Genomic DNA, 26,507 nt, shown 5'->3' on the forward strand with positions numbered 1-26,507 from the left:
CCTAGACTTTCCTTTTATAAACTTTTTAACCAACAGATGATGCAGGGTGAGTACTTCTGGGGCCAGGAGGGTCCCTGCCATATGAAGCATATTATTAAAATTTTTTTTTTCTTTTTTTGCAATCTATTTGAGAATACATCTGAATCATACTGGCTTCCACATAAAGAGACTGATATCAGATCTTAGTGACAGGTCAACATTATAACGGACATTCTTTGGCAGGCAAGGATACAGAGGGGATGGGGGATTAGGATAGGCAGGGTTGACCCTGGCAATTATTAACCGTAGATCCATCTAATTCTCAGGAAGTACACTTGGCAGGAGACAGCATGAAGATCAACAGGGAGTTTGAAGAGCAAACTCTGAAGTTATTTTATGAAACTCAGCATCTAACCTATGATACATTTACATCATACTCGTGGTATAAATGTGTCATAAGGTAATAAACACTGGAATAATACATACACATTTTAAGAAGTAGTGACTGACATTGCCCCTTAGGGCAGACAGAGAGAAAAAAATAAGTAAATTATCCAAAATTGTCATTATTATGAGCTATGCATTTAATTTTGAATACAACTCTAATGGTACGTCTAGCTGTAGCTATTATGGCCAGGTTTCAATGATATAGTCACTGACTCGTATGCCATAAGTTAGCCTTCTAAATGCCATCCAAACTGTAGACATGTGATCAGAGAGAAAAGACAGTAGAAATTACTGTTCTATTAAAAGTTTATATACAAGTGACTCAAACAGTATGAAGCCAATATAAGTGTCTGTTCATCTAAAAATTAAATAGAATGTGAAAGTAATTTCATGTTATTTCCATTTCTTTTATTGACAATATCATAGGAAAGAGGCCTTTTTCAAAGGCCCTCTAAAATTTCCCTATAACATTTAAGAATGATTCTAGTATTAAAGTTGCCAAATCTGGTCAATTCTTTCTTTAAAATAGCTCTCCTTTCTTTATTTCTTATACCACTGCATAAAATTTCTTGGACCATACCATTCTTAATATCCAAAGCCTTGCTAAAATTCTTCACTGTGTCTAATTTCCTATTGCAACAATATTCCTTCTCCCTCTCCTCCTCTCCTGGCCCCCCTTCTCGTACTCCAGTCCTCCTGAGCGTAGCCCTTTGCCTCCAACTCACTCACAGGAACTACAGGCAAACTGCTCAATGCACTGTTCCCTACATGTACAGATTTTATTTTGTGCCTTTTTGCTTTTGTCATCCTAGATTTAAATGTCATTTCCTCTGTCACTATGCCCTATCAGTGGGTACCTCTTTTTATCTTTTAATTCTTTAGTGGTTATTGTATATACACATTACTAATGTATTACTAATATGCTTAAAATCTGAATCATGTATACTCATAGAATATTACCTACTCTAAGAAATAAGTGAAAACTATTTATTATATACTTTTTTTCTCTTGACAGTCTGGGCCCACTGCCATGTAGGCAGGAGGCGACATGTGACATGTATTCAACAAATACTTGTTTTATGAAAGAATGCATTGCCCTGAATGACATTCAGGAAGTTTGAACTGACTTTTAGGGACTGGCATTAACCTGTTCTCACAGCTTTCTGAGAGAGCTAGTATCTACAAGCTTACAGCTGTGTACAGTGGAATAGAAATTTTTTGTTCAAGACACTGGCCCTTCGTTATTGCTATGGACTAAACTGTGTCCCTGGAGGTGCGAACCTCCAATGTGATAGCATTTGGAGATGTAGCTTTCAGGAAGTAATCAGGCAGAGATGAGGTCTTGAGGGTGGGGTCCTCATGATGAGGTTAATACGTTTAGAAGGATAGACCAGAGAGCTTGCTCTCTCCCTGTCTCTGCCATGTGAGGACATAGCAAGAAAACAATCATCTGCAAGTCAGAAAGAGAGATCTTACCAGAAGCTGAATTGGCAGGCAGCTTGATTTGGACTTTCCAGCCTCCAGACTTGTGAGATATAAATTTTTCTGTTTAAGCCACCCAGTCTATAGCGTTTTGTTATAGCAGCCTAAGAAGACTAATACACAACTCAACACAAAGTTTTAAGCACTTATTTTCTAGAGGATTTCTAATTTTTTTTATAGATACACCTGATAAACTTAAGGAAAACATCCTGTTTTGTAGCAGAGTAGCCAATTCAGTTTAGAGAAGACTGGGCAAAAATTATGTGATTCTGGGAACGCTTGATACAAAATTTCCCCTCACCATTATTTTACTTTTCCTTTAAAATGTAATGGGATTGGGTCATAAATAAACATGTTCAAAGTTTCAGAACATATCAATTTTCTTTTAAAGCTCTTATGTTCTGATGTAATACTTCTGAAAGCATTTTCACATAGTTCTGAAATACAGAGGACGTAGCTTTGGTCAAGAATGCATTTACTTGATTGGAGTAGAATCTTCCTATATTCTTCCATCCGTGTCATTCTAACTCATTTCTGAGTAAGGCTGATTCTCACTAACTTGCTTTATAGTGAGTGTTGATGCTGGGATGGTAAGCAGTGACAGTCACTTGTTAAAGAGACTCTGGCAACATAATTGCTTCCCAAATCCTTCGCAGTGTATCAACATAGATAACTCCTACAATAGGAACAATTACGCTATTAATAGCAAAAATGAAAGTCTGTCCATAATGGCCACTTTATTGTTAAGAGTTGGCTAAAAGTAGGTGTAGGTGACTGGGAAAAAGGAGACTCAGGACGGTTGGCAAGTAAGCTGGTAAAAGAGAATTTAGAGTTCTATTGTTCTACTCCTGTGCAAGGTTCAAGTCACTTGAGAAAATCTGAATCATAATAGGTGACCTTGGAAGTGTTCTGCTGAGTGGTGCATACTATAGGAGACACCCACATTGTGTCCTTTCTATGCATACTTAGTAAATGAACTCTTTCTGTCCAGTTCTCAGGTATGTTTATCAGCTTCTAGACAGCGGAATTATGAGGATCTTCTCGCTTGTCTTCCATATCCCATGTATTATCTGCTTTCACCTTTAACTCTTTTTTAAAAAATTTTTTACTAATAAAATTTTAGAGTCAAAGTTTTATTTCTCACCCCTTCCCCAAAAGAATGCTGCAATTTCATCCTAAAGGTGTATATTTTACTCCTGTGACAGTGTTTAAAGTCCACTGCTCTTGGGGCACCTGGGTGGCTCAGCTGTTAAGCATCTGCCTTCGGCTCAGGTCATGATCCCAGGGTCCTGGGATCGAGCCCCACATCGGGCTCCCTGCTTGGCGGGAAGCCTGCTTCTCCCTCTCCCACTCCCCCTGCTTGTGTTCCTGCTCTCGCTAACTCTCTCTCTGTCAAATAAATAAATAAAATCTTTAAAAAAAAAAAAAGTCCACCACTCTTATAACTAAAATAGTTCCTTTAATGTTGAATTGAATGGAAAAAATTCTTCCCAAGTGACCAGATGAACTTCAGGGGTTCTCTGATCTTACTGAGTAATGACTACTCAGTACTATTAGAAGTTGTGACTCTATTATCGATTACTTGGCTTCAGAGTTTAGATCAGGGCTCAGCAAACTTTTTCTGTAAAGGACTAGATAGCAAATATTTTTGGCTCTGTGGGTCATATGGTTTCTGAAACAACCTGCTCAACTTTGCCTCATTCTCATGGAAGCAGCCATAGGCCATAGGTAAAGAAATGGGTGCACCTGTGTTCCAATAAATCTTTAGATGCAAAAAATAGAACAACAACAAAAACAAACAAAAAAATACCCAGGCTGTGAGAGAGACTGGGTGCACAGGCCACTGTTTGCTGACAGCTGGTCTAGACCAAGAGTTTGAGAAAAGCCATGCGATAAAACATTTTTATGTTTTGTGATGTGAAGTTAGCAATCTCATATTTTAGTTCATATGGTGTCAGTTCCAACCCAAGCAAGGGAATAGTAATTTAAAGCTAATGCCATGTTCTTTAGGTAAAAAGAAATGCTTAAAGATTATACAAATGCAGACAGGTTAGAGAAAAAAGGGACCTATTAATGGGAAAATACAATAACCACCTTTCCTCTTATTACAATATATTGTAGAGATCTGCAGCTTCATCAAATCCTATGGCTTCATCAAATCCTTTTATGGAAATGCTACCCAAATTTCTATCTGCTGTCCTAAGCTATCTCTAGAGTGACATTTCTACATTTCAATGCATACCTGGATATTCCCAGTTGGCTCCCATGCCATTATATCTAATGCACAATATAAAAAATATAATTTCTAAAATTAGTTCTTTCAGACCTAAGACGTTTCACCAATATCACAACTATTCTCAAGCTGAAAATACTGGAGTTAAAGGACCATATGATCATCTTTGAGTCACTTATTTCTATCTCTGCTTCTATAGTTTGCCACTAAGTCTTAAAGTTATTTTCCTCTACTGCATGTTGAAAATCCACTTATTTTTGCCCATTCTCACTACTGTGGTTCCAGTCTGAGCCCCAATTACTTCAGCCTCATATTGCTACAACCCTGTGCTAGCTGGCATCCAGACCCACGCGTCTTATCTTCCTAGTTTACTCTGTACATGCTGACAGATAAAACAGTGCTTTCATCAGGTCCTTGCTCCTACCACTTATTGAACGAGGCCAAAAATACTGATCCTGACATTTATAGCCTTCTACAAATTCACCCCAGGCTCTAGCTCACATCTCTGGAGCTTTAAACTACCTAATTTTCTGTGAACACTTTTAATGTTTTTGTTTTTCTTTCTCCAAATACTGAGCTTGTAATAATTGATCTTATTTTCTCTCCTTCCTACTTATTCTAATGTTATGGGACAAGTCAAGTCCCAGCCCATCCTTTAGGTCTTTCTTCAGTGCTTTAGCCTCAAATGATTGCTTTTGCAATGGATCAGTTTCAGTCTTTAACTCCCTCTCATTGGGTGATGTTACTGGTGATCTCATTTCCCTAACCGGATATAATTTCCTTGGCTTGAACATACACATCTTTTGCTGACATTCATGGCTCTTTCTACACAGTCTTCTGAATTCAAACACAGTTGAATGAGTGACTGAAACAAGAAAGTGTGATGTATGGGAGAGGATGGGGGTAGCTTCTCTATAGTCTTTGCTGATTGATCCTAATCCTTACCATATAATTATTTTAATCATCAAAAAAAAAAAAAAAACAACCAAAAAAAACAGTGCAAGTTGGCATTTTAGTCTCTGATCAGATAAGAACAAAGATGAAAACAGCAAGAATCTGACAGGCAGAGTTCTGAAAACAGCCATGACCATCAAAGGAAGAAAAGTCTGCCTTTTTGCCACCAGCAAAAGATATTTCTATACTCTTAATTCTCCTCATTTCATGTTTCTGTAGGAACATAGGCTCTAAGAAAAAGCATCTTTAATCACCCAAGGCAACAAAGAAAAAGGCTATCTTCATATGGAAGTCGAAGGGGTTCTTCTGAATGTATTTATGCAGAAATGATTTGTTATAATGCAACTTTCTCTTCCCAGATATACTAAGAATAGAAGAGATTGCTAAAACGGAGTAAGTTGTCCGACAAATATGCCAAGATGAGAAAACGTTATTTAAGTACAGGCAGAGGACAAGGCACCAGTAACAGGAAACGAAGAATGGAACAGTGAGAAAGGCAGGAGAAAGTAGCTTCGAGGAAGCTAGAGGAAACTCCCCTTTTCTTTTTTTTTTTTTAAAGATTTTATTTATTTATTTGAGAGAGAGAATGAGAGAGAGAGAGAACACATGAGAGGGGATAGGGTCAGAGGACGAAGCAGACTCCCCGCCGAGCTGGGAGCCCGATGTGGGACTCGATCCAGGGACTCCAGGGTCATGACCTGAGCCGAAGGCAGTCGCCCAACCAACTGAGCCACCCAGGTGCCCCTGAAACTCCCCTTTTCAAGCTGGGAGCGGGTGACAGTATTTGATACAATGAAGCAGACACCCAGGTGGAGGAATGCACAGAGGTTTTCAGATTTGGAAATAAGACTGTTGCCAGTAATCACAAAAAGAACAGTTTCTATGCAGATTGTGTGCTGAAAACCAAAAGGCCCATGTTAATATTTTTGCTTTTATGCCTACCATGACCTCTGTGCACATTCCCTGGGGCCATGATCTAACTGGAAGGGGGAAGGAATTAACGCTGAAGGAAGACTTAATGTGCACAAAGCACTGTGGGGATCATTATGTTCTCAGCCTCTGAGGGAGGAAATGAATGAACCACAGTTGTGCAGTGGTTAAGGAATAATTTGGAACTGAAACTGTTTTCACACTTGTGCTGTTTTACCATATCTCAGGTTTCCTCCCGTGCTATTTTATAAAAATACGGCTTTCATCTGTTTTACCTAACTTCATTTCACACTTTGATCCCCGGGTATTATCTGTGCATAGATTGTAGAATACGAAAATTGGAAAAATCCTGAAAGACCATTTGGTCCAACCCTCTTTTCTTTTTTTTTTCATTTAAATTAACTGAAAGCCAGGAAGGTGAAGGGATGAGCAAGCCTCACCCTGTGTTAGTGAAAGAACTAGACTAAAACTCATGTTTCCTGATTTCCAAATTCAAGCCTGCTTCATTATAAACTCTATGTAGGGCCCGAGTTGAATGCAACTGTATGCTTGACTCAGGAGGAATGAGCAAGGTAGAACAAGAAGCTCTTTTATCACTCAATTTCTCAATGCATGGTTTGAAATGGGGAGAATGACTTTCAATTCTAAGTACCTAAGTCTCTCTAACAGTAATAGGAGATAGTTATGTTTTCACCATAGCTGATGGTGAAGGATAAATAAGGAAAATTAAGCTTATGAAATAAAATTCTAAAAATTGCTAGGTAGTTAATATTCTTTATAAACTAAATTTTAGGTTTCAAATAAGGATTTCTAAAAGGATGATGATAAAAACAGAAGACGTTAGGACGCCTGGGTGGCTCAGTTGGTTAAGCGACGCCTTCGGCTCAGATCGTGATCCTGGAGTCCCGGGATCGAGTCCCACATCAGGCTCCCTGCTCGGTGGGGAGTCTGCTTTTCCCTCTGACCCTCCCCCCCTCATGCTCTCTCTCTCAAATAAATAAATAAATAAAAATCTTAAAAAAAAAAATAGAAGACGTTATTCCCAAGTTAAAAAAGCAACCTTTTCACTGTCAAGGATCAAAATCAACGAAAACTGGAATTCTGTATGTTCAGACTTTTGCATCATCACCACATACATGACTACAAATGAGGGGGCAAAACACATTTTTATGAATTAAAAAAAGGTGGCTGTGTATTTAATTACATAGTCAGCTACATTTTAAGTATGTAGCAGGAACTTACATGCTCAAAGTCAATATAAGTAAAAACAATCATATTCTCTAAAGGCTGAACTTGCTACGAGTATAAACAACATGTCCCAAAGCTTGGGATGTATTATCCACAATATCTCGTAAATAACCACACTACCCAGTAAATGTTGGAAACGTTTCTGTCACTCATTTCTGCAAGATTCCATGTTATCTAGTAATGCAGACAGATTGCAGTCCACATATGGCAGGTTTTGAGTAAATAAATCTGCCATTTAAAAATCAGTACTGAGTATGAACAGGATTGGGCATAGCCATGGCAACATTAGGAATGTCACTGCTGAGAATTTCTGGAAAGTTAACCAATTATAGTACATTATATGCATGCACATATATAGTTCATACGGGCAAGGATGTAAGGATCTCATTGACTGTTAGGGTGACAAGCAAACTGTTATGGAATGCCATGATCCAAAAACTAACCAAAAAATCCCAAACAAGCTGCAGGGTGCAGTATAGTCCTAACCTCAAGAGCTTGCTTTGGTTATCTTCTAAATATGAATGAAGGAAAAATTCAACCAGAGGAGTTATAGGCTCCTGTCCAAGAACAAAGGACACAATTTAAAAGGATGAGTTTCCATGTCACCGTGTCAGGTGGAATGGGTAGAAGTGGACTGAGGTCTGTTGCTCTGGTCGCTAAGCATGGTGCATGGCATCAGAGTGACAGACTCATAAAGCTAGTGGTTAAGTGAGTGATGATGGAGAAATGAAAAGCCAATCAAGTGTGGAGTGGAGCCTCCCACCTCTTGCCTGGCGTCCAGGCCCGCAGCCTTCCTGCGCTCCGGCGCTGTCCTGTCGCACGCTCCAAGGGACCAACTGGCATCTGCGCCATTTGTGAGTCTTCCACCTGCAAGGAAAGAACAGAAGCCTCACAGGGAGGAGGCAAAAATGCCAGGCAAACCATAGGGAGATGGTGGCATGGAAACATGACTTTGACCGCTACCAGTGGGAATATATTTCACAATGCTCAGTCCTATCTAAATGTAATTTGGATCTCTATCGAGACATTGTAAAAAGCAGCATTAAATATACAAGTACTTCCTATGGCTGTGGAGACAAGAGTTCATCATTGTCAATTTCTATAGAAATGAACTCTATAGAGGCATTTAGCCTTCTTTTTTAAAACTGAAGTATAGTTGATACTTGTCACATTTTATTAGGACTGCCATCAGATGTAGCAGATAGTACTAGAAGTGAGGCATTCCATTTAAATAAGGTATGTTTATTTTATATTTGAGTTATGAAACTGTATTCAAGTCATGAGCCTTCTGTATGGTATCTTTTGGTTAGCATTGCAGGGGTAACTGAGAAACTGCAATTACAATACATTTTACAAAAACAAATCTCCCACATAAATAAGTTTGGGGCTGATAGTTGTCAGTCAGTGTTCAGAGTAAACATGCATTTATACTGTTTGTCATATCAGAATTAAATACAGAGAAAATAAGATGGCAAATCTGCCATCAGATTCATCAGATTCATCTTATTTTGTGATCACACATTCCATCAGTTAATGCCGTAATATATCATCTGTCATCAGATTGCGATTATGTACCACATCAAGTTTCAGTTCGGTGCTTTCTTTTAACAGTTATGAGGAAAAATTTCCCTAATAATTATCAGGATGATGATCTATAGCTTGAATAACCTGCATTTTCCTTGGGGTGGCCACAAATGAACGGCACAGACATCTTATTAGCATCACTGAAATAAAGGTGTCATTTTGTGAACCGGAATGCCGACATCTATGAGGAACAGGTGCTCTTTGGAGTCAGGGGAGGAATGCTTAGGCTATTTCCTCTACCAGGAAAAGAATTGCTTATGTGTTTCATAATTATTAACCATTTCTCTGGATTTCTTACAGTTTATATCACCATAAGACATTTCCCCCAATCCCTGGAGCTAGTGACACAATTTGGAAATTTACACAAATATTTGTCTCCATGGAGATAATTTCGGTAACAGGGCAGCTCCCCTAAATGCTAACAGCCACAGCCAGTGCAAATTCCACTGAGCCTACAGGACCATCCTTGGCTTTCTTGTCTCATCGTTGGAAAGAAAATGGTCTTGGAGTATTTGCTCAGTGCATGGCTTACAATGCTTCTCCTTTAACCCCATTACCTGTAGCTCTGGCACACTTGAGGGGCCTCACAGACTTTCTCTTCATAGAGTGGGTCCATGCAGTCCCTGCCTCCGTTGGCTGGCAGCTGAATGATGACCCGGTGCCGAGACTGCTTTCTGACTCCGGAGTCCCCTGGAATGAGGCAGCTTTTTAACTGCTGTACCCTGCTCTGATAAAACAATCTCCAAATGCCAGCCCATGTGAAGACATTACATTGCTTCCAGCATCATGTGCTTTGATAGCCCTGAACGAGAGGCCTCATCTAGTCTCATCATTTTCTAAATTCTCCAGACCCTTATACTGAGAACCAAACCAATTTATATTCCAAAATGTGAAAAACAGAGAAAAGAGTTCCATAGTCAACTAAGCTTGCGAATGTGCAGATACAAAGTAATTGCTCTTTTGTATACTTCTTTCCCCTCGAGAAATACGACAGATCTAATTAATTTATCTTCCCCTACCTTAAGTTTATTTTTATGCCATTTCACATGGTCCTGTTTACCACATGGGACTCATACAGTTCTAATGAATCTTTCTTAGGAGACTATATTCAATGTTTTAATGTGAAATTTTATTTTTTTGTTATTCACTTAATTTGAAATGCATACCTCATAAATTATTCTAGTAATTTATTATTCATGTTAAACAGTCTAAGATCTTCAATTCAGGTCACATTCTAAACATCAGGGCTGTAAGTAGTGAAACAGAAATGGTTTCTTAGAGGCAGAATTTTTACAGAAGCATTCAGAGTACCAATTACTGTAAGTAAATAACTCCAAATTATGTTTAAAAAAACCAATGGAAATAATTAAGATTTACCTTCAATGAAGGTATCAACTTGACAGTATTACTCATCTAAAGATGTCCAAATATTTTAGTATTTGAAAGAGACAACGTACAAGACTTGACAATTTTAATAAAAGATATTCTAATTTATAATATATACACCCTTTAAGGACAAACGACCACATGGCACAATTTTACTTATATTAGAATTCCCTAAAGAATTATTTTAATAGAGTTCCCCTGATGCATTTATGTTTTTTTGCAAGATCATTAAATATTTGATATGCAGATATAAGAACAGAGAAATTTAGAAGGGTTAGCAGTCCCTAACAATGGATGCTTAATAAAAAATTAAATGAAACTAAGTTATTGTGTTAGTAGGAAAATGTGATTTGACAATTAGAACTTTCTAATAAGGGACATCTTTCCTCATGAAGTCGGGGTATCCCTCAACATGGTCTGGGCAAGCGACTCCCAGCAATGTGGACTGAAGATTTCCAAAATAGAGGGGAGAAAGAATCAGATTAAAGATTCCTAAATGTCTGACTACATAGGAGAATTTCTTTCAAAAACTGAAAGTAAGGGGCGCCTGGATGGATCAGTCCTTAAGCGTCTGCCTTTGGCTCAGGTCATGATCCCAGCGTCCTGGGATTGAGCACCACCCCTCATGGGGCTCCCTCCTCCACTCCCCGCCCTCCGCTTGTGTTCCCTCTCTCACTGTGTCTCTGTCAAATAAATAAATAAAATCTTAAAAAAAAAAAAACTGAAAATAAAAACAAAAACAGATTTCTCAGCCTATACCCAGAACTACTAAGTCAGAATCTCTGGGGGCTGGATTTGGGAATCTGGTTTTTACAAAGCTTGCCAGGGAATTGTGAATGAAGAGCCAGTTTGAGATCTACTGGAATAGACGACCTTGTATATCTTATCCCAGTTTGAGGTTCTAGGGTTCACACGTAAGTTTTTAGCATCATTCCCATTGTGGGGGAAACCCGTACTACAAGTGATTCCATTAACTATTTCGGTGAATAATTAGAATACGACAGGTAATAAAGTAGGGAATTAGGGGCTGGAGGTAGTGGGTAGCAGAGAATTAAAGCATTTGAAAATATTGTCAAAGACTTTTTTTTTAGTTGTAACAATAGCAGTTTGAATGCCAGTTGCAACCTCTACATATTAAATATCATTTATCTAGGAAAGATCTAAGAAATGTCAATGGGACTTCTAATAAAATTGCTAATGCTGCCTCCATCCATTATGTTGTTCCAATGGCCCCTATTTTAAAGCCCAGGTGATAAATTCCTCTAGTAATTTAGAGCTAGGAAAATTTTGTTTCCCTTGACAATCTGTTAAGACTCTTACCTTTGATTCCCTGTTCCTCTTACAGGCTTCTATTTTTTGCTTTGTTCACCAGAATCTCAAGGCTAATTTTCTTCCCCTGCAGGAGCTTACCTTAACTTTGACTTTATCATATAATTTTTCTCTTCCTCTCCCCTTTCCCCAACTCTATGTACTACCTGACTCCATCCTTCTTTTACACTTTCTCGTCTTCTTTTTTTAATGTTATGATCTGTCTTTCATCTTTTTTTTTTTTTTTAAAGGTTTTATTTATTTGACAGAGAGAGCACAAGCAGATGGAGAGAGAGGGAGAAGCAGGTTCCCTGCTGAGCAAGGAGCCTGATGTGGGACTCGATCCCAGGACCCCGGGATCATGACCTGGGCCGAAGGCAGCTGCTTAACCAACTGAGCCACCCAGGCGCCCCACTGTCTTTCATCTTTTTAAAAGAGTATACAAACCACATATTTATTCTTATCGTGTTTAACATTGGGGAGAGGAAGGAGGTAGTTGTTTGTTTAACGGGGAAAGAAGGAAAGAACATGGAGGAGCGGGTCTTTGTTTCCGGGATGGTTAAGATTCTCAGAGTGAGTAACTCGCCAACCCTTCTCTGCCTGCAGGCAGACAACATAGACGGAATTGAGACCCCAGGGATCTGGAGCCTGGAGGAGACAATGAGTTCAGCCTCAGTGGCCCCTTATACACGAAAGCTCCTCGTCACTAACTATCACCTGGGACACAGGCAGTGCTGTTCAGATTTGAGAAGCAGCAGGTAGAGTGTTTCAATCCTACTTCATTTTTTGACTTGAAAGCAAATACTTCACCTCAGGTACAACTCTGAAACATTCTAGTGTCTTTTCATCCACAATGTCCACAAGCTTGTATTTGATATATAAGACCACGATAACTCTTTTCACTTCCATAATTGATTCCACAGTGGCAATCCGCTTATTCTTAAAAAAGTTCAAATACCTTGACCTCGTGCAGCCCACAGAACAGAGACTGTGAGCTGATGAAAGCAGAACATTCCAAACATATAACACCGACAGAGGAAGTTTAATGGGGTTACACAGGAAGTGTCACGATATCCATGTTTCTATCCACTGGGAGGTGCGTTGACTCTCAGATCTCAGTTAGGAAATTACTTGTATACTCAAAGCAACAGCACTGTGGAGCTCAGCCAGGTTACAGAGCCCTCAGATCAGAATGCAGACAAAGGGAGAGCTACGGCACATATTTAAAAAGAAAAGTGGATGGTTTCTCACTAATAACTTGAGCTGGCAAACTTGGAATTTTACAACCTTCATAGTTCTCTGTACGCATTTGCACCCAATTTATTGTACGTGGTTGATAGACATGCATAGCTTCCATTTATCTTTGTGTATTAGCACGTAGAACACCAGTCACACATGGTAAGGATTTAATAAATATTTGCTGAATGAGCCCACATTTATTTCACTTCTCAACTGGACTGTTAGTTAGCATCTTCTATTTCTTTTTATCCATGTCCTTATAGTAGGAAGCACATGGGTACGAAGTCTGTGCACTGAGGATTAATAAAAAAATAAGGGATTGTTTTGTTCATTGGAAATAATAAACGTGGGGAAAATAGAGAAATATTCCTGTAGTGTTTATACTTGAAAATATCTATCTAGGATAGAAATAGAAAAAAGGGATTAGATATTCAGAAAACAATTATGTGATAATGAGGCACACAGACTCAGAGGGTATGCAATCGCTCATGCAGTTATAGCAGTTTACAGATTAAGACATTCAAGACAAATTTCACCAGAGAATTTACTTCATGGGAGGACTTAAAGGGCAGGCAAAACTAAGGTTTGTTAAGCTAGACGGGGGATGGATGGCAGGCTGGAGCAGCAGAGTGCTAGGAACTTGAAAGCGAAATGTTTCATGCAAGAAGCAAAATGTAAAGGTAGTTTCCATATGCTTGGGGGTAATTCTAGTGCCATATTGCTTCAGGGCATAGAATAGATTTCTCTGCAATATCCTTTCTAGCTCTCAAGTCAATAAATGCAGTTTAGAAAAAAGGAGTGAACAGAATCTGAACAGTAAAATTATTATTTAATCAAAAGTATTGATATTTTTAGGATTATAGTTACAAGTAATTTATATGCATGAATGTTTCCTATTTTTAAGTCCTGTGTAAAAACTTATAAAAATTTGGAAAAAGTTAACAAGTGCATTGATTTAGGGATTAAAACTACTCTCTACTCCATACTGATCTTTATTGGCATTGATTTTTCAAGACACATCTTGAGAGAGGGCTGAATAACATTTCAAATAATTCTTTTTGCTCTTCCTGGCATGCTAAGCTATTCTAATCCATCTTCTGCAATACTACAGTGTAACTTTACCTCTTTAAAGTGATTTTTATTTTATTTAGTTAGTTAGTTTTTAAGAATTTTCTTCCCTTTTTTTTTTAAAGATTTTATTTATTTATTTTTGAGAGACGGGGGGTGGGGGGCAGAGGGAGAACCAGGCTCCCAAGGAGCAGGGAGCCTGATGCAGGACTCGATCCCAGGACCCTGGGATCGTGACCTGAGCCGAAGGCAGACGCTTAACCGTCTGAGCCACCCAGGCGCCCTAAAGTGATTTTTAAAGGGAGGGTGGTTCCACATTTTCATAAGTCTAAAACTCTAATAAGATTTAGACTTTACCTGCAGAATTAAAAAAAACACCCTATCCTTGAGTTAATTTTCTGTTGCTATTATCTATCCTTGAACATAGAACTCCATTTACTATTTTTAATTGTGTGCTGAAATCAGTGTTATTTCACTAAAGCTTGGATTATTCCCATTTCATACCAAATAATGAAAAACAAAACAAAACAAAACCCTAACCACATGTCATTGCTTTTTTTTCCCTTACAACAATAGGCTAGTTTTCTATAACACCATTGTATTGTTATTATCAGTTAAGGCAGTCTACAGGCAAAAACAGAAAAGGCTTCTCCAGGACCACAAAGCATCTTGGCACTGTTGTCCAACAGCAATGCCCTCTCCCACCCCCTAGGCTTTATTTCCTCAATACACAATTAGAGTTATTCTTTTAAAGTCTGAGTGCCTAGGTTTAGGGTTTCTGAAAGCCTTTTGTTATATGAGATTCAGTACAGAGCTTCCAAGTAGAACAAGCAGGGCTGGTCTCCTGCTCCTGCTGAGATGACCTGTGCTCGACCGAAACAGCCCTGCCTCTCGGAGAGCTTCCTGTCACAGGACAGCAGGTTTCTGAGCTGGCATTCTTGCACACCTTGGCCACTACCACCTGAGAGCTCCAGGGGAGAGAACAGTAGCCTAGTGGCACCGTGCATTTTAATTCACAGCAGTTACTAAATCCTTCAAGAGACCAGCCCAACTAAACTCATTCTATATCTCACATATCTGTCACTCACCACAAGAAACTAGCACTGCTGCCACCACCCCCTCCTGACCCCCCACATGTCTTCCGTCATCATCTGGACCCACAGCACTCCCGACATGTGTAACCTGATTTTCAATTTCTCATTTTATTCCATCCTCTAATCTTCCCACCTTGACACCCATTAGAACACATGGTCTCTCATCTTCTATCTCTTCTTGGAAAGTTTCCTTCCTATTTTTTGCCAGTGGAAGCTGATTCTAGCCATGTCCTAGACTTCTCTTCTCCTTTTATCTTTAAAAATCTCCAACTCCTCTGTCATCAACATTCCATCAGCTATCCACCTTGTAGCCGCCAGCTACCAACATTTCATTAATTAACAACTGTAGAATGTCCCTCAATGAAATCCTTTCTTTTCCTACCCCTGCCACCACTCTACTGGCTTTGGCAACCACATGGTTATTCCATGCAAGGTGCTGGGCTCTGAATTACTGTACCTCCTCATCTTCAATGACCTTTTCCTCCATTTCAAATCAATTACTAGCGCTTTCCATTCATCTCCTTTGAAAACACCCTTGATACCCTGTTCCTCTCTTTTTTCCTTGTACTTTCCTGGGAAAGCCCCAATTCTAATCAAAACCAATTATTTGGTTACACTTTTTCTGCACTCAGGCAGCTGAACATGGCTGGAGAAACAAAGACAACTGTGTTGAGCAATTCCTTTTTAAAGACATAACTAAGTGGGCACTCCATGTTGCCTAGAAATTCTACATGTTATTAGCTTGTCTACTTTTGCATTCTCCAAAATGATGTCACATCTTTTCTTTCCTCAACCCCCCTGCACCTGTGCCTTGATCCTTCATACTCATTGAGAGATTAGAACCATCACTAAATGCCTGGTCAGTCTCATACCACCAGACTATAAGCTTCTTGAGAACAAGGAACATTGATTTCCTTGTTTACTGCTATAACATTTATATTTAAAATTGTGCTTGGCATATTTATTTGAGAAATCTTTGTAGAAAGAAAAAAAATTATAATTGCTTAAAATAATATATATGATGTTTAATGACATAATGAGCATTTAAAAATAATTATCACTAAACATAACAAATAACAAATAATAATCACATTTTTTTCTTCATCATGATCTAAATACTTTTCTCACACTGGTACATAAACTTCTAAGAAAGACTGCATTATAAGTCAAATTAAAACATTCACTAGACAGGGGCGCCTGGGTGGCTCAGTTGTTAAGCGTCTGCCTTCGGCTTGGGTCATGATCCCAGAGTCCTGGGATCGAGCCCCGCATCGGGCTGCCTGCTCAGCAGGAAGCCTGCTTCTCCCTCTCCACTACCCCTGCTTGTGTTCCCTCTCTCACGTTCTCTTTTTCTGTCAAATAAAAAAAATAAAATCTTCAAAAAAAAAATTCACTAGACATTGACCATATGCAGCATGAAGGTTATTTCCTACAGGAACTTAAATAAAAAGAAAATATGGGATGGATGGATGGATAAATCAATCAATTAATCAATCAATCAATCATTAAAAGGCTAACCAATAAATTATGTCAGTTGGATCATGGTTCACAAAGCATAGAGCCCTTTACCATATATTTTCCTCATTTGTGCTACAGAACAACTCATAGATGTTATAAGCAAGGCTTGGCGAGCTTAAGTATCTTGCATAAGGTTACCTGGCTGCTAAGTGGCCAACACAGGTGTTCAGACAAGATTTGCTGATTTAAAGTTCACCCATTCCATTATACCATAAGACCCACTACTTACACGTATGCCCCAAAACTAAAAATTGTGTCCTGCTATACATAAGTCCAATCTGGTCTTCTATAACTTGTCTCCATTCTTCTTTCCAACTTCACATCTTGATTTTTCTCCCTACCCTCTGGGCTCCAATGGGCTAGTTGTCATTTTCCTCTCAAACAACACACATTCACATGGTCATCCAAGAGTTTTCCTGATGCTTTTGGTCATCTCTTGGGATTCTTTTATGTGTTCCCTCTTTTAAAAGATTGCTTCTACCTTCATTTCAACAAGATTTTCCCTACTATTTGTTCCCTCAATAATTTCCCTCTTCCCTTCCTTAGAGCTCTGTTTTACCACTAAATCTTATTATCAAGTCTTAACATTATCTGGTTTATATTGAAGAGTTTTGCATTTTAGAACTCATATTATTTTATTCTATAATTTAAATGAAATCAAAAGCTTCATTGAAGTCAGGGACTGTGTCTTCTCTACAGGGCCAATAATGTACCAGTTATATATAGGAATCAATAAATAAATCCAATAAGTTTTTATGCATATATATATATATATGAGTATTAATTTAATTAACATGTACATAGTATTTACAGTCTATTTATTTATCTGTCTGCTAAATTTTATTTAAAGGGCCTTATGTAAGTAATCATAGTTTGTCACATAATTTTTAAAAAAAATTTATAAACAGTCAGAGAACAAATCACTTTCTTAGTACTGCAAAAATCAGCAGAAATCAAAATAAATATTATATTATTTGATTTTAAATTATAGAATTTTTATAATTAAATTATATCTTTTGTTTCTTTTCCAGGCATATATAATACATAATATATATAATACATAATAAAATAAATGCATTTTTAAGAACTTACAGAAGAAAATTCATAGGCTACTAAACCAGTTTCTAATACCTGGATATATCCCAATATCCCAAACTAATTTCAAATGAAGACCTAAAGAAATGAGAAAAATTTACCTGATTCCTCACTTTTGTGACTATCCTAGATTCAATTTAATGGAATATTTTATGTTTTTCAACTTTATTTCCTTGAACTACTTTAGAGCATTTCAAGTTTTATTTTAAAATACTTTACTCAGGGGCGCCTGGGTGGCTCAGTTGGTTAAGCGACTGCCTTCGGCTCAGGTCATGATCCTGGAGTCCCAGGATCGAGTCCCACATCGGGCTCCCTGCTCAGCAGGGGGTCTGCTTCTCCCTCTGACCCTCCCCCCTCTCATGTGCTCTCTCTCTCTCTCATTCTCTCTGTCTCAAATAAATAAATAAATAAAATCTTTAAAAAAAAAATACTTTACTCGGTACAAAGAAATATTTAATATAAGAAGAAGGCAAAGGTTTTTCTCCACCTTCAAAAATTTCACTTAAAAATGGTTTGTGTTAGTTTATTAATTATATGATTATAAGTGTAACTGCACATACTTTGGAATTATTAGTAAATGGCCTTATCTCATACTAACATGAACCTTAAGTATAAAACATTAAGAATAAAATTTGAAAGTACATGAATTCCAGGTAATAAATAACCTTTTTTATTGTAGTGATGAATAACTAACATTTACCACAGAAATATTGACTGATAAAGTACAATTCTGTTGCTGATTATGACCAAGCCAAACAATATCATATGTTATTTAAAGAAAATAAGAGAGGAAAATGGAAAAGTTGTCAGTGACACTGCTTTATGGCTAAGTTTAATGCCATTAACACTGTTTTGAAAATATTAATGCTTAAAACTTTTTGCACCAAAACCTGTTTAGATGTCTTAAAAGACCTTTAAAATCAAAATTTTATATCCTTGCTCACTTAATGGTTTAATTTTATTTGATGTTTCAAAGGTACCTAAAATTTTTTGAAAAGCATAAAAAGGAACTCATGTTTTAACTGTATAAAATGATAATCACACTGTAAAAACAATCCATTATTAAATTTATGATCTCATATAATATCTTAAGGATTTAAATAATTTTTGGCAATTTAAAATAGTTGTTAATCTAGAAGTTGATTCTTCTTCTTCTTTTTTTAAAATGATTTCACTTGTTTAGAGAGAAAGAGTAAATGGGGGAAAGGACAGAGGGAGAGAGAACCTCAAGCAGGCTCTGCACTGAGTGTGGAACACGGACACGGGGCTTGATCTCATGACCCTGCGATCATGACCGGAGCTCAAATCAAGAGTCAGATGCTTAACCAACTGGGCCACCCCGGCCCCCCTAGAAGTTGATTCTTAATTGAATCTCTTTAGTAAGAGTGCAGAAGCATAAATAAAATAAAAGCATAAAAAAAATTTAAGAAAAACTATCTGTATTTGCTGGGAGTGTAAAATAATAAAAAAAAAAAAAAAAAGGAGACAGTATCACCCGTGACACTGAGAGAAAATTTGCTCAGGTATTGCATAAGTTACCTGGAGGATACTGATATCTTTCTCAGCAGCAACGAGAAAGGACCCCATCCTGGAGGGTAAAGAATTATCAAAGTGTCTGCCATGATATTAAAGAGTCTTTGTAAGTAATAAAAGCAAAACCAAACCAAACTGGGAACAAATCCTCATCCTGCAAATGCCTCATGGCACCTAAGTATTGGAAGAGGTACAATCCGGCCATTTTTCTCTTTCCTTTATTCCCAGCCTTGGGGGCTGCATAATTGAATCTATGGTGAATCTGGGCCCATGGCTATCTATTTCTTTCCAGTAAGAGGGCTGGAAGCCATGCGTACTGATAAGATTGCTGTACATTCTTTTTGAAATACACAGGGACACTATACATTCTTTTAGAATTAATGTTAAAGGAAACCTTATTAATATAATAAAGCCTAGAATCCATTCATTTTGATCTACATCATATAGTCTTAAATCAGTTTTTGGCTTAAAACTCGTTTGGTTCTTTAAAGCTGTGTTATTTTCTAGAAGGAAACTAGAATTTTATGGCATGCACGACAAACCAGGATTACCCAGCCCCATGTAAGAATCACAAACATGCTTAGCCAGAAGAACTTGGAGGTCCTGCCTGGTGAGTGTTTTCTAGGTGAGTAGCCTTCAGAACTCTGTAGCTCATACCTTCTTTACATGAGGAGGGGCATGATGTCCAGTCACTATATGGTGTCACAATACAGTCCTTCCTACAAGGAAGCAGACAGGGTCTCACTGTTTCAGGTCGAAGGCTTTCAGGACACCTAGAAAATGCAAAGGGAAATTACTTTGCCTCTTTGGTAACCCAAAAAACCAGGTAATTTAGTACCTTTAAATCTTTCATTACTAAAATTGCTAAACAGTCACCAACCTGTATTATTTAACTTCCAGGAGCCTGTTTGTTTTTGCTAAGAATTTTACAACTAAATTAATTCTTCCAAACTAGACCTCAATAAAGCTTCTCAAGGCAGGATGAATAAATTTAATAATAGTAATTGTGCTACTAGAACAAAATGTAATAATTATACCTTATCCCCTTATAAAAATTTCTCCATTAATAAATACATATTTTCTAACTCGCTCTATAAGAAATTTGTGGAAATTCAAATTACTAATTTAAGGACAAATTCTGCATCTTTGTATAAATAAATAGGCTTATTGCTGATTATAAGTTTCCAGATTATTCTACACTTTATTTTTACAAAATATGTGTGGCATAAAATAAATTTATAATGGAGTATATCCAATACACAGTACATGCTCAAAGAGGACTATATTTATAGCTGTATATTTCTTAATAAATAACAAAATAATAAAAGTATATAGAGCATTATGATAAGCAGTTTTTTGCTTTACTCATGGTTTCATTTAGTGTCTCTATTCTTATTTTTTCTTCCATGCTATCCCCAGTTTCAAATTATCCCAATTATGGGATTTTAAGTATATTCATAAATTAAAATATTTTGGGGACAAAAAGAGTGAATATAATTAAAACAAAAATTGTCAACCAGTAATTCAAAGAAAAATAAAATACTGTGTTTTTGACAAATTATAGTAAAATTAATTATTTTCAAAAATACAGCAAACATCTATTATTTATTAGGAACACAAGAGAAAGATAATGAGAAAACACAAATGTCTTACTTTATACAAGAGTTTTTACTTTTTTTCTTTTTTTTTTTTTTAAGATTTTATTTATTTATTCAACAGAGAGAGACAAAGCGAAAGAGGGAACACAAGCAGGGGGAGTGGGAGAGGAAGAAGCAGGCTTCCCGCTGAGCAGGGACCCCGATGCGGGACTCGATCCCAGGACCCTGGGATCACGACCTGAGCCGAAGGCAGACGCTTAACGACTGAGCCACCCAGGCACCCAAGAGTTTTTATTTTTTAAAAGGTAACTATAGGAAGCTGATGTAAGAGTTTTAAGTATACTGTCTTGTTGATTGTATACTTAAGTGATTTTTAAGTTTCCTAATTCTTCCCTGTATCTTCAAGATCTGATTCTACTATTGCTAGTGGTCAAATACTGACCACTAGCATTAACACTAGAAGAGGATGTATATTAAGGACAACAAAACATAATAGCCTAATTCATATAACTAAAAGTAACTTATTGTTCTGATTCCTAAGGAGTTCTCTTTTGAGGTCATATAAATCTCTGACAAGGAAGCTAAGAGGCAGTGAAGAAATAAACCAAACCACTAGTATTATTAGTTGCTGGAATAACTTGGCAAATTAGTGAAAAATGGGATTTAAAAATACTCCCAACGGGAGAAGCCAAATTTTCTGTAGGTCAGGATAAATTATCTTTTAACAAGTAAGTTAATCAGGTTTTCACAACTGAACTATGAGTGAAAAAAAAAAAATCAACATCATTAATCTCCTTTCCATAATTTCTTTGTAACACTTTGCTGACACTTCACTTCTTATATAACTTGTATTACACTTATTTATCTACATGTTCCATCTCATACATAAATATTATGTTCTATTCAAGTATACAGATACATGCTTTCCTCTCTCACTCTGTATCACTAGAGTTTATTTGGAAGTGGATTTGAAAAATATATTGGACTCAAGATTTCAAAAAGAAATCATCACCCTGGTTTATGGTTTTTTTTAAAAGAAGAGTAACTATCCTATTAAAGATTTTAATTAATTAATTAATTAATTAATTAGACAGAGAGAGAGACAGCAAGAGAAGGAACACAAGCAGGGGGAGTGGGAAAGGGAGAAGCAGGCTTCCCGCTGAGCAGGAAGCCCGATGCGGGGCTCGATCCCAAGACCCTGGGATCATGACCCGAGCCGAAGGCAGATGCTCAATGACTGAGCCACCCAGGCGACCCTCCCTGGTTTATGTTGAGGATAACCTTGGATTTTCCTAATTGCTAGGACAACAAAGAAATTTAGATGTGAGTCACAGAAGTTATGAATTGTTACAACTGAACTTATAAATAACTAGAATTATAATTTAACCTGTATTCTTAGCCAGGAAACATTGTATGGCAAACCCCACATATAATACTGTTAATTCTTTTGGAATTATGGAATTATTGATTAGTTATTATTATTGCAGGCACTTCTTTTCAATGAAGCAATTTTACAACTTTAATAATGGGAGAGCATTCATAGCAAGCTCTTCAAATTTTAGCCCTTTATAAATCAATGGAATATCGTTGACAACCTCCAAAACTCTGTTTTAGTTTAGAAATATCCACGGCAAGATACTTGGCTAGCTGTGGAGAACAAAATTACTAACAACAAAGCCATTAAATGAACACACAAAGATAAATTATACAGCCTAGATTACATCCAATAAAATGAATTCAGACTTCTTTGGCGAAGCAATTGGTTCAGTCAACATGCTTCTTTTCTCCTTTGTAGTGTTTCTATTTAGTGTTTGTGGTTTAAATCAAGGAATTGATTTCCCCCCAAATCTTATTCAAGGTCAAATTAAACAGATGTGATAGGAGTTGAAGTTTGTTACTCGGAGGATAGATAAGATCAATAACATTGATTTTACCATTGCACAGTAATCTGTTTTATTAAGAGGAGTTTAAAACAATGTTTCTATTTGCATTTTTGTTTCAAATGCCTAGCACTGAAAAGCATTGGCTGAATTTAACCTAGCTTTTAGGGATAAGGGCAGTAACAACACCTTCTTCTGGTTTCACAATATTTGCTTAATTTTTCAGAACTTTAATGGCAAAGTAAATCCATTTAATTTGACAAATCTATGCACGTATCCAGGTCATTGAATAAAGGCTGTAAGGGCAAAGCAAATTTTTAATGGATTATTGTGGTGGCTTGACATAGGGCTTCAGGATACCCTTCCTATTGAATGATTTAATGACATTAATCCATCAAGCTCTTTCACACATAGGTTTATACACATGTATACCTATTGTTTAGCAAAAAAAGTCTGTAACTTGGAAAAGTGAGGAAAATATCAACAGCGGTATTTGTAGGTGATAACCGAGGATCAGGAACAGACTGAGCTCACTTGTAGCAGCTCAGCATAATAACCCTCAATCCTGTACCAGTTTGGTCAGGTTATAATCCTCTGCAGGGAATATTTCTACCTGCATGCTTGTCCCAGCAAGACCCAGAATCTTCCAGGACTTGGCACTTCAGCCCCTGCTGTTACTGCCAGAGACTTTTAATACACTGCACATTAACTTCCTGTGTTACATTGTTTCCAACTTTAGCATTATTTCTCTTAAAATAGTGGTTTGGGGCTACCTATTAAGGATGTGGAATAGTTTCTCAATTTATTCAAGTCTTCTGGCATATATTTTCTAATGTTTCAGAATTTCAAACTATATAATCAAATGAAGTATGGGGCAAAATATCCTTAATGTCTGGAACCCTGGCCACGTAAAAACAACTCCTAATGGGATTATTATTTATCCCCTGAAGTTTTCCATATATCAGGTACATTATTATCATTTCCCTGAAACACTAGGAAGGATCTCAAATTTTTAAGAGAAAATAATACTCTCCCAGATTTATTGAGTGCTTGTATTATTATTTTTTTTATTAAATCCTTTCAATAAACTTTGAAAACTAAGGCCAGAATCGGTTAAGGAGCATGCTTAAGGTCACACATAATATTGAAGCACCTGGCCTAGTATTTGGAAATAACCAGGCCGTTTTTATACCAATGCAAAACTGACTGGTTTGACTTTCCATGTTTCACATGGCTAAGGAGATTTGAATTCTAAAAGATTTATGCTGTCTATATCTCAAAAGATAAAAGTTTCCCCCCCCCCCCTTAAAGGAATACGTTTTTGGAGCTGATTTATTAATTTTCTCAAAGAATTGATTAGTTCAGTTATGCCCTGACATGTTTTCGTTTATATTTCTCACAGGGCACGTATAATATGCCAACTCTCTGGTTCTTTGTCCTCCCCTCTAGCAAATCGTTTGCCTTGTTATTACACTATTTGTAACCACAGTGAGAAACTGATGATTTTTCTACTTATCATAACACTCATCCTATCCCAAGGCTCTCTCTTGGAAGTAAATGGCTTATTCATTTAACCATTAAAAGATGTAATAAGTTTGGCCTCAGTATTTTTGATATAGTATTTTCTAGGGGAAATGAAAGGCAGATCATAGAAGGCTAGAGCCCAATTAAACTCGATTGGCAGACTTGATAGCCTACGGGTACATAGGAGGTCATGGATGACCTGCACTGCTAGGACTTCATCTACTGTCATTATTGATCAGCCAGGCCCAGAGCAAGCATTCCTTTCACAGCCTCACTAGCTTAATAAAAGGAGGGAGGGCTACTGTAAAACTGAAAGTGGGTACCACATAGAAATATTTCTACAGAATTTATAGATCCCAAGTACAAGACTCCGGCACAGTTACAACTTTATCAGTGGCTGACATTCAAAACAAACAAATCTTACTCTTGAGGACAGGTGTGACAAACATCAAAATGCTTCATTTCATGAAGCAAGTGAAGCCTGAGCCAATCCCCTGCATGGTTGACCACAGGATTTACTGTTCTCATTCTAAAGCCCTTACTTTTTGGGTCCTACTTGGCCCACATTGACCCGCACACAGATGACTTTTCTTGTCTGCATGCCAACAGAGCAAGAGGCCTCCCCATTCCAAGTTGTGGTTGTGTTGAAGGATGATACTGAAGTGTCCTCGATGCACTGGCCCCAGGGACCAGTTTGCCAGTGGTACACAGTACAAGGATGCTCATTACAGCTGCGCACCTCTTGCAAAGCACTGCTATTTGGACATTGAGCTCCACCTGTAAAAATGGACAACGTAAGAGGGTTAGATATGGTGCCAACAGGAAACTTACCATTCTTTCCTCTTTGGAATTAACAGTAACAATGATACCTGCCATGTGGTAGCACATACCGTGTGACCAGCACACTGCTAGGAAGGCAAATTACATATTTATCTTATATCTTTTGGCACCCTCCGGCTTAAAATTTAAGCTATGTAGTATGCATATTTGTTTTGGGGGACTATGGAGGACCTCAAAGACAGAGGCCATTATCCTCCAAAGAAGTAGAAAATGAGGTACAAATGGAGCCTAGGGATTGCTCACTAATGGAAACATGGGGATTGAGATTCTGTGGATGGAGAAAACCCAGTGTGTTTTCAAATGTTAGCCCCCAAATTGAAAATCTTTTTTTTTTTTTAAGGTTTTATTTGTTTATTTGACAGAGACAGAGACAGCGAGAGCAGGAACACAAGCAGGGGGAGTGGGAGAGGGAGAAGCAGGCTTCCTGCTGAGCTGGGAGCCCGATGTGGGACTCGATCCCAGGACCCTGGGATCATGACCTGAGCCGAAGGTAGTCGCTTAACCAACTGAGCCACCCAGGCGCCCAAATTGAAAATCTTAAATACATGGTTTGAAATAAGGCATATTTTAATGTATCAGGCTTTAGGGTGATTAGAAACAGGGGTTTAAAATCAACTGATGCTGTCTGATCTTCCACAGTGCTACTGGAAAAGCCATGTAGTAACGATAATACCATGTTTCTTCCAATCTAGGATGTCATTGGCTGTTAAGATATATTATCATTTTGTGTGTCAAAGAAAGAGCAATGGCTACAAGTTAAACTGTGATACACTGCTTCCTTATCAATCATAATTTTTACTGTATGCTTACTGAAATAGATTTGTAGGATTTATTTACATGGTTTTAAAAAAATATATCACTCAATTGCACACATTAAAAGGGAAGACATTCCTAAATGTCCTTTACATTCAGAGTCTGAATCTTCTGAGCCACTTTTTAACCCACACTCATCAAAGTTTGCCCTCCTATACAGAGTCATCCCTCTGGTATCAAAAGTGTTGTGGGTGCCTGGGTGGCTCAGTTGGTTAAGCGACTGCCTTCGGCTCAGGTCATGATCCTGGAGTCCCGGGATCGAGTCCCGTATTGGGCTCCCTGCTCGGCAGGGAGTCTGCTTCACCCTCTGACCCTCCTCCCCCTCATGCTCTCTGTCTCTCATTCTCTCTGTCTCAAATAAATAAATAAAATCTTTAAAAAAAAAAAAAGTGTTGATGATGCAGGATTTTTTTTTTTTTTTTTAATGCTCCCTATTGTCTCTGGGGCTTTCTTCCAGGATACTGGTACCCATGTCTAAGTTTTGTTGCTGGTGCATTCTTAATTGCACCAGAAGATGTCAACAAAAGACTTCAGCAAGCAACTGAGGACTGTTTCTTAGCTGTTTTTGTTTATTTTTGGCAGAAATATCATGGACTCGCTATTGCCACCAGGAACAGGTAGTAGCAATGGCAGCGAAGTTATTGCTGTCTGGCTGCCGTGGCTTTAAGACGCATCTATTGTAAGATGCAATAACTACAGAGATGATAAAAGGTAAAAGGGACGCGTCTTTTAATCAATAGAATATGGTGTGAAG

General features: G+C 37.7%; 1 protein-coding gene across 1 annotated transcript in view; it reads right to left on the reverse strand.

Moving 5' to 3' along the window:
* The window catches only part of THSD7A (thrombospondin type 1 domain containing 7A), a 431,993-nt gene that overhangs the window by 61,458 nt on the left and 344,028 nt on the right, over positions 1–26,507 (reverse strand). The window contains exons 8-11 of the mRNA XM_021689643.1: positions 24,643–24,877; positions 19,756–19,871; positions 9,415–9,547; positions 8,037–8,140 (exon numbers count right to left, since the gene is read on the reverse strand). Of these exons, the coding sequence (XP_021545318.1) occupies positions 8,037–8,140; positions 9,415–9,547; positions 19,756–19,871; positions 24,643–24,877 (588 nt within the window). The remainder of the gene's footprint in view (positions 1–8,036; positions 8,141–9,414; positions 9,548–19,755; positions 19,872–24,642; positions 24,878–26,507) is intronic.

Source organism: Neomonachus schauinslandi, chromosome 12, assembly GCF_002201575.2.
Source record: "Neomonachus schauinslandi chromosome 12, ASM220157v2, whole genome shotgun sequence".
In the NCBI taxonomy this organism is placed as follows: Eukaryota; Metazoa; Chordata; class Mammalia; order Carnivora; family Phocidae; genus Neomonachus; species Neomonachus schauinslandi.